This window comes from Dendrobium catenatum, unplaced genomic scaffold (assembly GCF_001605985.2).
Source record: "Dendrobium catenatum unplaced genomic scaffold, ASM160598v2 original_scaffold_185271, whole genome shotgun sequence".
Lineage (NCBI taxonomy): Eukaryota > Viridiplantae > Streptophyta > Magnoliopsida > Asparagales > Orchidaceae > Dendrobium > Dendrobium catenatum.
The window spans coordinates 276,477-293,005 of NW_021503689.1; the positions used below are offsets into that span (position 1 = coordinate 276,477).

Sequence of the window (16,529 nt, forward strand, 5' to 3'; positions counted from 1 at the left end):
TATGGGATCCTTGCCTATTTAATACTGCACCTGGGTGCCGCTGCAGTGGCCCCTGTACACTTGTCCCTGTATTTAGGCCATACAGCACGCCGCTTCTAGGGGACACCCTAACAGTAACATAATTTTTTAAAGGATTCATGTCATGATTATTCAACAAATTTTATGCTGGTTGTCAACTATCTACGCAACCATCCACTTTTCTCATCTAGGACTTGGGACTTTACAATGACATATTTGACCTTGTTACAAAATGATAAGATTATTATGCATAACATAATAAAAGGAAAATATAAAACACATCATTGACCTTTTTATTCATTTCATTGTGTTGCAAATATTTGAATTATCATTTAAATTTATGGTTCATCAACATAGAGTGTTTATTAAGATACTATCAAAATTAGCATAACATGTTACTTTTAATATATTGTGATATCTTCTTCAAAATACCAATCACATTTTATTTAAGTATTTTTTTAAATTCCCATGAAGCATGAAAAATTAGAGCATTGTGATCTATTAGGTTGTTGTAGTATTTATAGTTGATATATCATCAAAATATTATCTTGATTAGGCACGAATCTCATTATAAATATGAATCAAAGGCTTTAAAATTTAAAATTAGTACCATCTTTATCAAGCTTATAGTCAAGCTGAACATCTTAGGGAGACAAGCACACCGATACCAAATTCGATCCAATACGAGCCAAAACCAATTGACCAAAGCCTATTTGGAAGCTTTAGAGCATTAATTGGATGACCAAATGAAATCCAAATATAGCATGCTTATAGTCAAATCGAGCGGCTCGACAAGAAAAATCTAACGAGCTCAAAATAACTCAATTCTAACATCTTTAAGGCATTTAATTGCTTAATAGATGTTTCATAATCAAGGAGGTCACTATAAGTTGTCTGATGGACACTTCAAACATGCCCTTGATCTTTTTCATTTACTAAGTATGTCACCCTTAAAAAACTATAAATAACCCTCTCATTCTTCACAAGAAAAAAAAAAGGAGGAGAAGGGGAGAAAAATTAAAGTGCTCTCTTACATTTTTAAGCTATCGTTTTTGTCGACGACCTCCTGTTACTACCACCACCAACCACCAATATCATTGATGATCGACATCAAAAATCACCAACATCTTTAGAATACTATCAATATTTGACCCTACTGTTTAGTATAAACATTTGATCTTCATACTTTCCTCTTCTTCAACAGTGAAGAATGAAGATTTTTGTATCACTTGTTACATAATGAATTCTGGAACTGGGTCAGGACTCGTGATTTTTCCCTTTCCAAGTTTTCCTTGTAAGAAATTCTTTGGTCCTATCATTTTAATATATATATATATATATATATATATATATATCAATATAAAAAAAATTTAGTTTGTCAATTTGAATATAAAAAATTTTAGTTTATTAACTATAATTTTGAGAGCTTTTATTAATTCTAATATTTTTTCAATAATTATAATAAATTGACTTCTTTTTAAATAGGGAGATACTCTTAAGACAAAGTATTTACAAAACGATGGACATAATTAAACAAGGGTTCATTTGGAATAACTTTTTTAGTGCTTCATTTTTTCACACTGCAATTATAATTTTTATTTAACTATTTTTTTCTTAATTTTTTTAAGGAATTTATGTAGAAAATAGTTTTTTATAATAATTTTTTGAAAATAATTTTACTATAATAACTTCATAATCATTTTATAAAAAAATTGTAGGTATTCTAAACAGATCTTGAATCATAGATAAAAAAAGAAAAAAAGTTGTTAGATTATAGAAGCAAATTATTAGATTAAATATGTAGTCACTCTTCAATCTAACATAGAAAGTTTCTTTTGAAAATTGTATAACTTAGCGTGTGTTTTAACATATAATCTCATTTATTTAATAATACATTATTGAAATAAAATAAATCAACTATGCTGCAATATTTACGCATTCTGCTAGTTCTGAAATATAATAATACAATTTCATCAATTTTATTTTATTAAAATTAAAAATAGTATATAATATAAATGTTGCGTCTAGAAGTATCCGCAGCGGTAGAGAAATATAAAATTTAACATCTTAACTTTGTACAAAAATCTGGCACGCAATTAAATAAGAGAGATGGTGTAACATTCACTAGAGACACCAAGATTTTTATGTGGAAAACCCCTGAAAAAAGGGGGAAAAACCACGTGGCCTAGCCCAGTTTAAATGAATCCACTATTACTTGCAGTCGATTACAAATGAGGCCCTTCTTTAGGAGGAAGGCCTTGTCTTGATGTACATTATATAAAATACATGATGAAAGTATAAAGAGTCACTATCGATATGTTCATTTAGTCGGAAGGACTATAGTCGATGAGCAACGTAAGTCTGAAGGATCATAGTCGGTGGGTGATAGAGGTCGGAAGGACTATAGTCAGTGAGCGACGTAAGTTAGAAGGATCATATTTGGCAAGCAACGGAGGTTAGAAGGACTGTAGTTGGTGGGCGACATAAGTCAGAAGGATTATAGTTGGTGGGCGATGGAGGTCAGAAGGGCCATTGTCTAACGACAAAGGTCAAAAAGATGGCGCAAGGTAGAAATCTTGCAATGGGAAGAAATTCAGCATCAGATAGATGTCCGGCGAAAGACTGACAATAGGCAGAAGTCCGGCGTCAGGTATAAACTTGGAGACGAGCGGAGGTCCGGCGTCGGGTAGAAGTCTGACGTCAGTTGGCGACCGTGGAGAACTCCGGCATTAGATGGAATTTCAAAAGAACTCCAGCGCCACTTGGAGTTCGGGTGAAACTCTGACTTCACTTGGAGGATGGTGGAATTTTGGCGTCACTTGAAGGTTGGGCGGAATTCCAACGTCACTTGGAGTTCGGGTGAAACTTCAGCATCATTTGAAGGTTGGACATAAATCCAGCGTCACCTGGAGTTCGGGTGAAACTCGAACATCACTTGGAGGACGGACATAATTCTGGCGTCACTTTGGAAGTCGGGCGAAATATAGGCGGTGGTCGAGGAGGAGTTTCTTCCCTCATATTCTTCTATTCTCCTGTTCTTCCTTCCTTCTTGCTTAGGTCCCCTCTCAAGAGAAATGAGGGGTCTATTTAAAGATATTATGGAGTGGCATGTCCCGTAAATAGATGAGAGACCAGGGGCAAATATGAAGTGATTCAGATGGACGGTCGATATTGAATCCTTTGATATTGGATCATTTATAAAAAATTTGAAGGTCTTAATGATGTCAGAATTCAACGATCTTGAGCTCGTTGGATTTTTCTCGTCGAGTCGCTCAATTCTACTATAAGCACGTTAGGTTTAGAATCCGTTTGGTAACTCAAACTGTGGTACGAACATTCCAATAGCACTTCAGGTCCTTGATTTGGACTCATTTGGACTCGGATTGAGTCAAATTTGGTGTCGTTATGTTCGTATTTTTGAGATGCTTAGTTTCACTATAATTTTCTGAAATCAGAGTTCAAGTGATCCCAGATTTAATTTTTGAAGCTTCCGTACCGGATCAAGATAATTTTTGCAAGATATATCAATAAATATTTTACATTGTAGTTAAATTTTTTCCAACAAAATCAAATCAGTTATATTTTTCTTATAGATAGTTAGATACCATTGGGAAGGCGAAGCTTCCGTGTTTAGCAAATTAGAATCCGCTTGTCGAAATAGTGGACATGAGAAGAGCCTTTGCCACAAATTTATGATATTGCCACTCATATCCCCACAAGCTTCCTCTTTAAGCACGCTTCCCACTGATGACCTAAAAACCTTTCTCCACCTTTACGTCAACCTCCCTCCCCACCTCGACGGCTATGATTCTCCGAATTTCCCTTTCCATTGGTTTTTGTGGCTTCGTCCTCGTCGACCATGGGGGATACAGTTTGATCTGTTGAAGTTTCAAAGCCACCTTTCTTAGTGCTCTTCATCTGTCTTGGTATTTCAAGCACTGTTCATCGCTTTTCCTATTTCTCTCAGCTTTGACCGGTGCTATTAATCACTTGGGCTGCGTATTTTTCTAGGTAACATTTGTCGGAGCCCACGGCAGAAGCAGTGTTCATGAACATTGTACGGAAAAGAGGATTTGAGTCTAAATTCAAGATCGACACCGCGGGCACTATTGGCTACCATGAGGTTTTATGCCTTCCATTCTCTCTGTTTGGGTATTTATGTTTTGCTTCTATTTTGGTAACTTTGGGGAGCTGATCTAGGGTAATCCAGCGGACTCGCGCATGTGGGCGGTGGCTAATAAGCGTGGAATCGAGGTTACTTCAATATGTACATATCTATTTTTGTTACTTCAATAGTTCAAGTTCCTATCCTAATTTTAGTTTATTAGACTAGCTTCTTTGTCCATATCTGTCCTTGATATGGGAACCCTTGCCTCTTTAACATTGCACCCGGGCATTAGTGCAGCAGCCCTTGCACACTTGTCATTGTATTCAAGCCATACATCACATCGCTTCTAGGGGACGCCCTAGAAGTAACCTAATTTTTTTAAAGGATTCAGGTCATGATTATTCAACAAATTTTACGCTGGCTATCAACTACCTAACACAACCCTCCACTTTTCTTATCCAGGACTTGGGACCCGATAATGACATCTTTGACCTTGATACAAAATGATAAGATTATTATGCAAGACATAATAAACGGAAAATATAAAACACATCTTTGACCTTTTTATTCATTACATTGTGTTGTTAATATTTGAATTATCATTTAAATTTATGGTTCATCAACATAGAGTGTTTATTAAGATACTATCAAAATTAGCATAACATGTCACTCTTAATATAATGTGATATCTTCTTCAAAATACCAATCACATTTTATTTAAGCATTTTTTTAAATTCCCAAGATGCATGCAAAATAGAGCATTATGATCTATTAGGTTGTTGTAGTATTTATAGTTAATATATCATCAAAAAACTATCTTGATTAGGCACAAATCTCATTATAAATATGAATCAGAGGCTTTAAAAATTAAAATCAGTACCATCTTTATCAAGCTTATAGTCAAGCTAAACATCTCAAGGAGACAAGCACACCGATACCGAATTTGATCCAATACGAGCCAAAACCAATTGACCAAAGCCTATTTGGAAGCTTTAGAGCATTAATTGGATGACCAAGTGATATCCAAATATAACATGCTTATAGTCAAATCGAGCGGCTCGACAAGACAAATCTAACAAGCTCAAAATCACTCAATTCTAACATCTTTAAGGCATTTAATCGCTTAATAGATGCTTCAAAATCAAGGAGATCACTATAAGTTGTCTGATGGACACTTCAAACATGCCCTTGATCTTTTCCATATTTACTAAGTATGTCACCCTAAAAAACTATAAATAACCCTCTCATTCTTCACAAGAAAAAAAAATAAGAAAGGAGGAGAAGGGGAGAAAAATTAAAATGCTCTCTTACATTTTTCAGCTATCATTGCTGTCGACGACTTCCTGTTACTGCCACCCCCAACCACCAACATCATTGACGATCGACATCAAAAATCACCAACATCTTTAGAATACTGTCAAGATTTGACCCACTGTTTAGTATAAACACTTGATCTTCATACTTTCCTCTTCTTCAATAGTGAAGAATGAAGATTTTTTTATCACTTGTTATATAGTAAAATTCTGCAACTGGGTCAGGACTCATGATTTTTCCCTTTCTAGTTTTTCCTTGTAAAAATTTCTTTGGTCCTATCATTTTTATCTATTCGTGTTGAATTTTTGTGTACTACTAAGACGTGAAATACAATCTCTATCGACTTAAATTTTCTAGCATTGAACAAGGTTAGAAAGAATAACTCTAAAAAGAAAAAAAAAGGAACTATCCAATCTTTAAATGAATTAATAGGGACTATTATTTTCTTAATTTTTTTAATGAATTTATGTAGAAAATAGTTTTTTATAATAATTTTAAAAAAATTAATTTCACTATAATAACTTCACAATCATTTTATAAAAAAATTATAGGTGTTCTAAACAGATCCTGAATCTCACATAAAAAGAAAAAAAAGTTGTTAGATTATAGAAGCAAATGATTAGATTAAATATGTAGTCAGTGTTCAATCTAACATAAAAAGTTTCTTTTGAAAATTGTATAACTAAGCATGTGTTTTAACATATAATCTCATTTATTTAATAATACATTTATGAAATAAAATAAATCAACTATGCCACAATATCTACGCATTCTGCTAGTTCTAAAATATAATTAAACAATTTCATCAATTTTATTTTATTAAAATTATAAATAATATGTAATATAAATGTTGAGTCTAGGAGTATTCGTGGCAGTAAAGAAATATAAAATTTAATGTCTTAACTTTGTACAAAAATCTGGTACGCAATCAGATAAGAGAGAGGTGTAGCATTCACTAGAGACATCAAGATTTTTATGTGGAAAACCCCTGAAAAAAGGGTGAAAAACCACGGGGCCTAGCCCAGTATGAATGAATCCATAATTGTTTGCAGTTAATTACAAATGAGGCCCTTCCTTAGGAGGAAGGCCTTGGCTTGATGTACATTATATAAACTACATGGTGGAAATATAAAGAGTCATTGTTGACATGTTCGTTTAGTCGGAAGGATCGTACTCAATGAGCAACGTAAGTCAGAAGGACCGTAGTCGGTGGGCGACGGAGGTCGGAAGGACTGTAGTTGGTGAGCAACGTAAGTTAGAAGGGCCATACTCAGCGGGTGACGGAGGTCAGAAGGACTGTAGTTGGTGGGCGACATAAGTCAGAAGGACCATAGTTGGCGGGCGACAGAGGTCAAAAGGGTCGTTTTCTGACGACGAAGGTCAAAAAGATGGCACAAGGTAGAAAACCATCAATGGGGAGAAATCCAACATCAGAAAGATGTCCAACAAAAGTCTAACAACAGGCAGAAGTCCGGCATCGGGTATAAACTTAGCGACGAGCGGAGGTCCAGCGTCGGGTAGAAGTCCGACATCAGTTGGCGGTCGAGGAGAACTCTGACATTAGATGGTATTTCGGAAGAACTCCAGCTTCACTTGGAGTTCGGGTGAAACTCCGGCATTACTTGGAGGTCGGGCGAAATTCCGCCCAACCTCCGGCATCACTTGTAGGTTGGGCGGAATTCCAACATCACTTGGAGTTCGGGTGGAACTTCAGCATCATTTGAAGGTTGGAAAGAAATCCGGTGTCACTTGAAGTTTGGGTGAAACTCCAGCATCACTTGGAGGTCGGATGGAATTCCGGCATCACTTTGGAAATCGGGCGAAATTCTGGTGGTGGTCGAGGAGGAGTTTCTTCCCTCCTATTCTTCTCTTCTCCTCTTCTTTCTTCCTTCTTGCTTGGGTCCCCTCTCAAAAGAAATGAGGGGTATATTTATAGACATTCTGGAGTGGCATGACCCTTAAATAGATGAGAGATCAGGGGCAAATATGGAGTGGTTTAGATGGACGACCGATACTGAATCCTTTGATCATGGATCGTTTATAAAAAATTTGAAGGTCTTAATGATGTCGGAATTCGGCGATCTTGAGCTCGTTGGATTCTTCTCTTTGAGCCGCTCGATTCGACTATAAGCACGTTATGTTTGGAAACCATTTGATAACTCAACTTGTGGTACGAACTTTCCAACAGCGCTTCAGGTCCTTGATTTGGACTCATTTGGGCTGGGATTGAGTCAAATTTGGTGTCGTTGGGTTCATATTTCTGAGACGCTTAGTTTGACTGTAAGTTTGTTGAAATCGGAGTTTAAGTGATCCTGAATTTAATTTTTGAAGATTCCGACTTGATTTTATCTCGAGATTCGTGCCGATCAAAATAATTTTTGCATGATATATCAGAGATATATCAATAAATATTTTACTTTGTATTAAAATTTTGTCCAACAAAATCAAATCAGTTATATTTTTCTTATAGTAGCTAGATACTAGCGGGAAGGCGAAGCTTCTGTGTTCAGCAAATTAGAATCCGCTGGCCGAAATAGTGGACATGAGAAGCGCCCTCGCCACAAATTTACGATATTGCCACTCAGCCGTCCCCGCAAGCTTCCTCTTTAAGCACGCTGCCCACCGGCGACCTAAAAAGCTTTCTCCACCTTTACGTCAACCTCCCTCCCCACCTCGCATGCTACGATTCTCCCAATTTCCCTTTCCATTGGTTGTTGTGGCTTCGTCTTCGTCGACCATGGGGGATACAGTTCGATCTGCTGAAGTTTCGAAGCCGCCTTTCTCAGTGCTCTTCGTCTGTCTTGGTATTACAAGCACTGTTCATCGCTTTCCCTATTTCTCTCGGCTTTGACCGGTGCTATTGATTACTTGGGCTGCGTATTTTTCTAGGTAACATTTGTCGGAGCCCCGCGGCGGAAGCGGTGTTCACGAACATTGTACGGAAAAGAGGATTTGAGTCTAAATTCAAGATCGACTCCGCGGGCACGATTGGCTACCATGAGGTTTTATGCCTTCCATTCTCTCTGTTTGGGTATTTATGTTTTTGCTTCTGTTTTTGTAACTTTGGGGAGCTGATCTAGGGTAATCCAGCGGACTTGCGTATGTGGGCGGCGGCTAATAAGCGTGGAATCGAGATTACTTCAATCTCCCGGCCAGTACGGCCTTCTGATTTCAGGGACTTTGATCTCATCCTTGCAATGGACATGCAGAATAGAGGTAGACCAGTAATTTTTATTTTTTTCATTGTGTTACTACAGATTTATCGTTTTTATTTTTTTCCTTACTCCATATTGATGAACTAGTATGTTATTTTGCTCTTTTGTTTGTGGGTGGGTTATATTGCGACGGAATTGACTGTGAGTATATTTTCAGATGATCTACTAAGTGCATTTGAGAGATGGAGCCACAAAGAGAAGCTCCCTAAAGATGCCTATAAGAAGGTAAGCTATCATTCTTTATTCTAGTGGAAGTCAAAGCACTATAAATTAGATTTTTTTTTTTTTTTCTCTAGTTTGGCCAAATCCTTGACTTTTTAATCTTTTCTGTGGAGACTTGGGAGAGATGATTTGGTTGATAAGGTTCAATTGCTTTCCCTCTACTTCATCGTATAATAGACCTTTTCATATTTCAACAGTAATTTTAACATTTAAAATTGGTTTGGAATGCAAAACTATAAAAAAATTTCTAAGATTTTGATATGATGAAAATTGCAAAGAGGAAAGTGTAAGCTGAGAGGCTGGCCTAAATGCTGAAATATTTGAGTTGCTTAAAGGAACTATGTTCTTCTCAATGCTTGAATAAGAATCTCACATATGCAGCTGCAATAAACTCACAGGACAGATGTATAGAATCCTCCCAGACTTTATGAATAAAACGTCACTTTATTTCTACTGAAATTAGATATTTAGATGAATAGACTTTTACTTTCTTTTAATACTAGTGCATGTGGCATGAGGGTGCATGGTAGTAGGTCTACTAAGAAGATAAGTGGCTAGAATAAATTTAGAAGGATTAGGAAGAAACAAAAATGTCAGACCAAAGGTAAGCGAAAAAAATTTGTGCAAAATGAATTTGATTTTTCATATAGCGCTCATCAGGAATTGATGATATATGGATTGGTATAGTAATGATAAAATCTCACATTAAAAAGGATCTTAATTTATAACTAAATACCTGTCTTAGAATGATTGTAGTAATTACTCATGCATGTCATAGGAAAGTAATGACATTTCAGTTGTTTCTTGCGGTCATGGGAATTTAAGGGGAGCAAGGGAGCAATGGGAGCATTCTTCTTTAAAAACTAAGTTGTTCATGCTTATAATAAGGCATGGAGCTACATATTTGAATTTCACTCGAGTACCTTTTTAGTTACTTTTCAAAAAGATAGGTAGATATTTAGGGAGGGATATGTGCATGGTGTAGTCTGTTGCAATTGCTTTTTATTCTTAATCAAATGTTGAGGGTGCATAACACAAGAACAAGTGCCTTAGCAGCCGCGGGTGGATGCCTTTGTATGGATGCATGTTTCAACCCCAAGTATGGGACATAAAGCACATTTGATTAATGCACAGATTCTATGATTAGGACAGGCATAATGATTGGAACAATTATGCAGTCCTATTCGGCTATACAATCACAGGTACTAAAAGCCAATAAATAAATTATTTTTTATAATTAATAATTAGATTATAAAGGTCACAAAAATTATACTATTGGTGGTGATCTTTTTGCATGTCATACTTTTGTTAACTTGTGGGTTGGTTTTGGACTTTGTAAACCTTTCATTTATATTAATTCCTTGATCCAAATAACTTGGGACTGCTAAAAATAGAAAAAAATACACTGATATCCTAATGTAATTTGTATCAGGATAGACTTGAATGTCCTTGAATTAGTGCTAATATGGAGTATAATTCATAATACCATACATAAGCACTAATGTCAGCGCATATCCAAAGGCATTGAAATCCATTCCAATGCAATTATGCCAGGATATCCTTGTGAAATTTCTTTTCCAAAAAATATTATGAATTGCAGTTCTCTGATTCTTGCAGTGTGGCAATCTTTGATGGGCTAGAAATAAATTATCTTTTGTAGATATGTTGGTCAAATGTCGATGAAAAGATTAGGTGAACAAATATTCTCTACATGATAAGTACATTGTTTTTTGTAAAGAATTTTTTCTCATGATTTGATTTTTTTTACATCATTAATATCATATTTCATGTATATACGTTGATCTAAATGTAATTGCCTTGTTACTGATATAATCAATATGTCAGAAGTATGAAAATAGACTGTTATAGGATAATTATCACTTATGCTGAGCGCAACTCCTGCTCCAGTGCTGCCTGAGATATGATTGGACCAGGGTTTACTTTGCAAATCAAATTAATTATAACTAAAGATGATGAAGTAAAATAACAGTGTATATGAAAAAGGAAGGCAAAGATTTGTGCTGCAATTATTTTTTACTATAATTGGGAAAATAATCTCGTTACATTTGATTCTCAAAAAATACTTTCATTTTGATTAAATAAATGCAGGTAAATGCAAGCAAATAGATTAAATTATTTTAGTAGTTGTTTCTAAAGTTTAGGCGCATGCTTGATGACAAATTCTGTCAAATAGGACAAAATCTCAGTCTAAACTTTCAATTTGGATCTTATGCATGAATCTTACTACATTATCGCATTTTGACTTTATTAATGTTCTTGTGGAAGATAGTTCGAATCTCTTGAGCTGATGAAGACATATACCTAATTGAAGAATGTGGATTGTCTTGCAAGAGATTCATAGTTATTTACATTTGATTCATATTTCATGGAAACTACATATATATTCTTTTCTTTATTTTTACTTTTTTTTCTTTGATTCGTTATCTTCCGACAAAGCCTTGATGTTCTTCTTTTCATTTTTTTAATTTTGAATTGTTATCTCCTAACATAGCAAGTTATGGAACATAGGTTGCGGCGTGATACTAATGTTTCTCAAAATCAATTTGGATTCATGCCGGGTAGGTCGACTATGGAAGCCATATATTTATGAAGAGGTTTTAATTTTAGATATCTTGGATCTATTGTTCAAAGTGATGGTGAAATAGCTGGGGATATTATCAGCAGAATTCAAGTTGGATGGTTGAAGTGGAGGAATGCACCGGGCTTGTTGTGTGATATAAAAGTACCCCTCAAACTTAAGGGAATATTCTATAAGATGGTGGTGAGGCCTGCAATGCTTTATGGTACCGAATGTTGGCCATTAAAAGAGAAGCATAATACTAAGTAAAGTGTGGGAGGATGCTCAGGTGGATGAGTGGCCCTTAGAGATAGGATATGAAATGAGCATATACCTGAAAAGGTTGGAGTAGCTCCAGTAGAAGATAAGAGTAGAGAGAGTCGCCTTAGATGGTTTGGTCACATAAAACGGCAGCCTTCCGATGACCTTGTTAGGAAGGTAGAGGTATAAGATTTGACTTATGTTAAGAAAGATAGAGACAGACCTAAAAAGAATTGGTTATAAAATATTAGGAATGACCTTTCTTTATTAGATTTAAACAAGAATTTGACTTTTAATAGGACACAATGAAAAAAAAGATTCATGTAGCTGACCCCACGTAGTGGGATAAAGGCTTGATGTTGTTGTTGTTGTTGTATCTCCTAACATAGTCGCTCAGACAATCTTGCGTTGTTCTTGAAGTTCTTTTATCGTATTTTTAGTTTCTTGGGATTTCTCTATTTTTCACTCAATATGTAATGGTTTCAGATTCCAGAAAGAATGCCTCAAAAAAGAACCACCAACACATGCTTAAGAAGCCACATATTCTAAACCCAAGGGAAATCCAATAAATAGTCTGTAATGATTATATATGCACAAAAGATTTTGTAAATTTTTGACTTTTTTATCCCCTAAAGATAATTTTATTTTTAAAGAAATATTTTTTAGCTTTCTGCTTATTTTTTGGTTTATTCTTCAAGTTTGTCTTTAATTTCTGCCCTCTTTCCTTTAGCTAATGTCTATCATCTTACCCTAACCAATTGTTGAATATTTTTTTGTAGGTCAAACTCATGTGCTCTTACTGTAAAAAACATTCAGAAACTGAAGTCCCAGATCCCTACTATGGAGGCCCACAAGGATTTGAAAAGGTAATTAGGAAATTAAATGTTAGGAATTTTAAGATTCACTAATAATAAAAGCAGAAGCTCAAGAATATACCTCCTGTCGTAGCAATCTGAATTATAATCTCTAGGATTAGGGATTCTTTGATTACTTCTTCTAAGACGCAATGATAGAAACTCAGACTCTCTCTTTAAGACCAGTTATCATTTTTCACTGTAAAGTTTAAGGTTATATTTTCTCAATGACTTCTTCCCATCAAAGAAGATAAATAAATAACTATAAATGGGTTTCATAATTGATTTTTTTAAATTTATTTTAAAATAAACTTATGTTTCTAATAGCACTCACAGCATTTCCTAAGCTAGTGGAGCTGCATCGAATGCATCAAGACCGCTGATTTACAACTAACCAACACACATCAACGCTACACCTGTAAAGTAAAAAGTAGCATTCTGCACACATTGTACACCTTTTTCTTTTATATACAGTAGCATTACATTGTAAACAACATGTATTCAATATAGTAAATTCCAATGGGTAATACACTGTGCTATGTAGTTTTTCTGTGTTACTACAAACATAGTATTGTCTGCTGCTTGGATTAGCATTTCTTACACGGTGTCAGAGCTCTTGCACCTCACGGTATAGAGGATGGAGCAATCCGATACATATCAGGTTGAATCTTTTCCCAACCCCAAATCCTATCCTCTCTAAAATTTGTTTTCTCTAATATCAAAGTCATCATCCCAACTCAGTGACTCTCAACTCAACTATCTAACGACACATACTCCATCTGGAAATCACAAATCATCAAACTATTCTCCGCCAATGGCTTCTCCGGCTTTCTTTACGGTACAAATCTCATTCCTCTCCTCACATAGCTAATCCCGGCTCCTCTTTCAGTGACAATCCTGCATACAAACAATGGCATCTTATAGACCAAAATCTGGCCTCCGCCTTGTGCTCTACCCTTACAGCCTTGTGCTCTACCCATCGCCTTTGCCAACATTCCCGTCTTCCATGAAAGAACTAATCACATCGAGATCGATTATCACTTCATTCGGGAACAAGTTCAAGCCCATCGCATTTGCCTGCTTCCTATCGCTTCACACGATCAGCCCACAGACATCCTTACCAAACATCTCTCCACAGATCACTTTCAGCAACTTCGTACCAAACTCACCGTTCAGCCAATACCGGGAGTTTGAGGGGTGATAAAACACTCACAGCATTTCCTAAGCTATTGGAGCTGCATCCAATGCATCAGGACCGCTGATCTACAACTAACCAACACACATCAATGCTACACCTGTAAAGTAAAACGTTGCACTCTGCACACACAGTATAACATTACATTGTAAACAACAGGTATTCAATTAGTAAATTCCAATGGGTAATGCACTGTGCTCTGAGTTTTTTGGTATTACTACAAACATATTATTGTCTGCTGCTTGCGTTAGTGTTTCTTACAGTTTCCAATATTAGCTAGTGTTGTTCTATGCTTTCCTAACGATGGATATTAGAATACCTGTCTGGATGTGTTTAAGACTGAAGATACATACAGACTAATAATTTCTTATAAATTTTAAATAGCACATGATTCATGGCCGCAAAATAAATGTTACGAAGTGAGAATCTTCTTCACTATTAGAATGTTGAATGTTCTAAGCAATTCCCTATTTATTTTTTATTTATATTTATGAGATTGCTATACATTTATTGAGAGGTTCAATGGAGAAGTATAGAGAGAATAAAGAGGATCTATATATATGATATTTATTGATTTAGAAAAAGCTTATGATAAAGTTCCAAGAGAAGTGTTGTGGAGAGTTCTAGAAAAGAAAGAGGTTAATAATGTTTATATTCAAGTTATTAAAGATATGTATGTATGAGCTATTACTTGTGTTCAAACACAAGGTGGTTTGACCAAGTATTTTCCTATTTCAGTTGGATTGATCAGCCTTAAGCCCATAATTTTTTTTGCTTTAGTCATGCATGTACTTACTAGACATTTGCAAGTGGATGTACTTGGTGTATGCTTTTTGCTGGTGATATTCTTGTTGATAAGACTGGAGAGGGAGTTGAAGTTAAACTTGAATTATGGAGGCCAACCTTAGAGTCGAAAGATTTTCATTTGGGTAGATCTAAAAGTGAATACATGGAGTGCAATTTTAATAGTATAGATCTAGTTGGGGGATTGTGACTTTGGGTGATCAAGTCATTAATAAGAGTATATGTTTTAAATCTATATGGTCTATTATTCAGAGTGATGGCGAAATAGATGGAGATATTATTTATAAAATTCAAGTTTAATGGATGAAGGGCAGGAATGCATCAAACTTAAGGGAAAATTCTATAAGATGGTGAGATGAGCAATGCTTTATGACATAGAATGATGGCTATTAAAAGAGAAGCATAATATTAAGCATAGTTTTAGAAATCGGACTGCTTCAATCATGAATCAGTCTGATTCAACTTAAGAGCCATATTTGTATCAAATCGGGCTGAACTGACAAGAACCATCAGTTCAACCATTGAACTTGTCCCGGTTTTCTAAAATTAGCCTTTTTAAGTGTTTTTTGTTTACATAATTAAACAAATTACTTTAATATTAAACTTAATAAATTAATATAGATATTATATATTAAAGGTTTTAAATGTTATATTATTTATATGTATAATTTATATCTAACTATGTAACATAAATTAGTAATAATTTATATTAATTTATATGCTTATATGTAAATTAAATTTAGAATAAAAATCAAATTTAAAAAAGGAAAACTATTTAAATTTAAAATTATAAAAAAATATTATGCATGAATTCTCTTAATTTTTTAGTCACAAAATTATATGGTTATATAATTATTACAATATTATTATACCATTTAGACCTTATTTAAATATTATTAATATTTATTACATCATCCGATTTAATCCCGGTCGAACCATTGAATTTTGAACTTATTCTTTTGGTTTGATGTTCAATTCGGTTTTCACAACCTTGATATTAATTTATGCGTTGTAGATATAAGAATGCTTAGGTGGATGAGTGGCTTTACTTTTGGAGACAGGATATGAAACGAGCATATACGTGAAAAGGTTGGAGGAGCTCCAGTGGCAAATAATATTATAGAGAGTGTCGCCTTAGATGGTTTGGCCACATAAAATGACAGTCTTTAAATGATCAAATTAGGAGAGTAGATATATTAGATTTGACTTATATTAAGAAAGGTAGAGGTAAAGGTAGACCTAAAAAGGTTTGGTTAGAAAATATTAAAAATGACATTTCTTTATTAAATTTAAATGAGAATTTGACTCTTAATAGGACACGGTGGAGAAAAAGGAATCATGTAGCCGACCCCACATAGTGGGATAAATGTTTAATGTTGTTATTGTATTTATGAGATTACTCTCTTGGTTATCATTGATGTAAGGTGTGTAATTTTCCCTTTTAATTGTGCTCAGCTTTTAAGTTCTAGCATCTTTAATTGCAGGTTTTGGATCTATTGGAAGATGGATGTGAGGTTTTAATTGACAACATTCTTTCTGAGAACTGTCAAGAACTCCCTATAGATGGAGGAACCTTTTCTTCTTGAAAATCAGACGCCCCAGTGGAATTCTAGGTGAGATTGCTTCGGAAGTTTGTAGGCATTTTTTATTAATCCATGTACAGAGAAAAACAATCATATGCAAAACTTTGATCATTGAAACTTATTTTTGTTTGGGAAGTTTGGACTATTAAATATATACAGTATGACTACAATGAACTTAATGTTTTTGCTAATACTAGCATGTTATGTTGGTTAATATATTTAGAGTGGTATGCTAGTATAAAATCAATTTTTGTATGCTACTACTTGGTAGACAAAGCTGTTCATCTTGTAATGGTTAATCTACTAGGCATAGTCAATTTTGTTTTAATTTGACTCAGATCATAGTAAAAAAAATGATCAAATTTAGACCAAAATTT

General features: G+C 34.8%; 1 protein-coding gene across 3 annotated transcripts; it reads left to right on the forward strand.

The window, feature by feature from the left end:
* Positions 1 to 3,678: 3,678 nt before the first annotated feature.
* On the forward strand, positions 3,679 to 16,368 carry LOC110108610 (putative low molecular weight protein-tyrosine-phosphatase slr0328). 3 transcript variants are annotated; one of them, XM_020839312.2, is made up of 9 exons: positions 3,679 to 3,944; positions 4,030 to 4,141; positions 4,219 to 4,285; positions 7,911 to 8,244; positions 8,330 to 8,442; positions 8,521 to 8,656; positions 8,813 to 8,880; positions 12,496 to 12,582; positions 16,054 to 16,368. In XM_020839312.2, the coding sequence occupies exons 4-9, from the start codon at positions 7,983 to 7,985 to the stop codon at positions 16,153 to 16,155; spliced, it is 768 nt and encodes a 255-aa protein (XP_020694971.1). In that variant the 5' UTR covers positions 3,679 to 3,944; positions 4,030 to 4,141; positions 4,219 to 4,285; positions 7,911 to 7,982; the 3' UTR covers positions 16,156 to 16,368. The 3 variants fall into 3 exon arrangements, with proteins under 3 accessions (XP_020694971.1, XP_020694970.1, XP_020694972.1); XM_020839311.2 differs by having other exon boundaries at positions 4,219 to 4,272; XM_020839313.2 differs by having other exon boundaries at positions 4,219 to 4,272; positions 7,914 to 8,244.
* Positions 16,369 to 16,529: the final 161 nt, after the last annotated feature.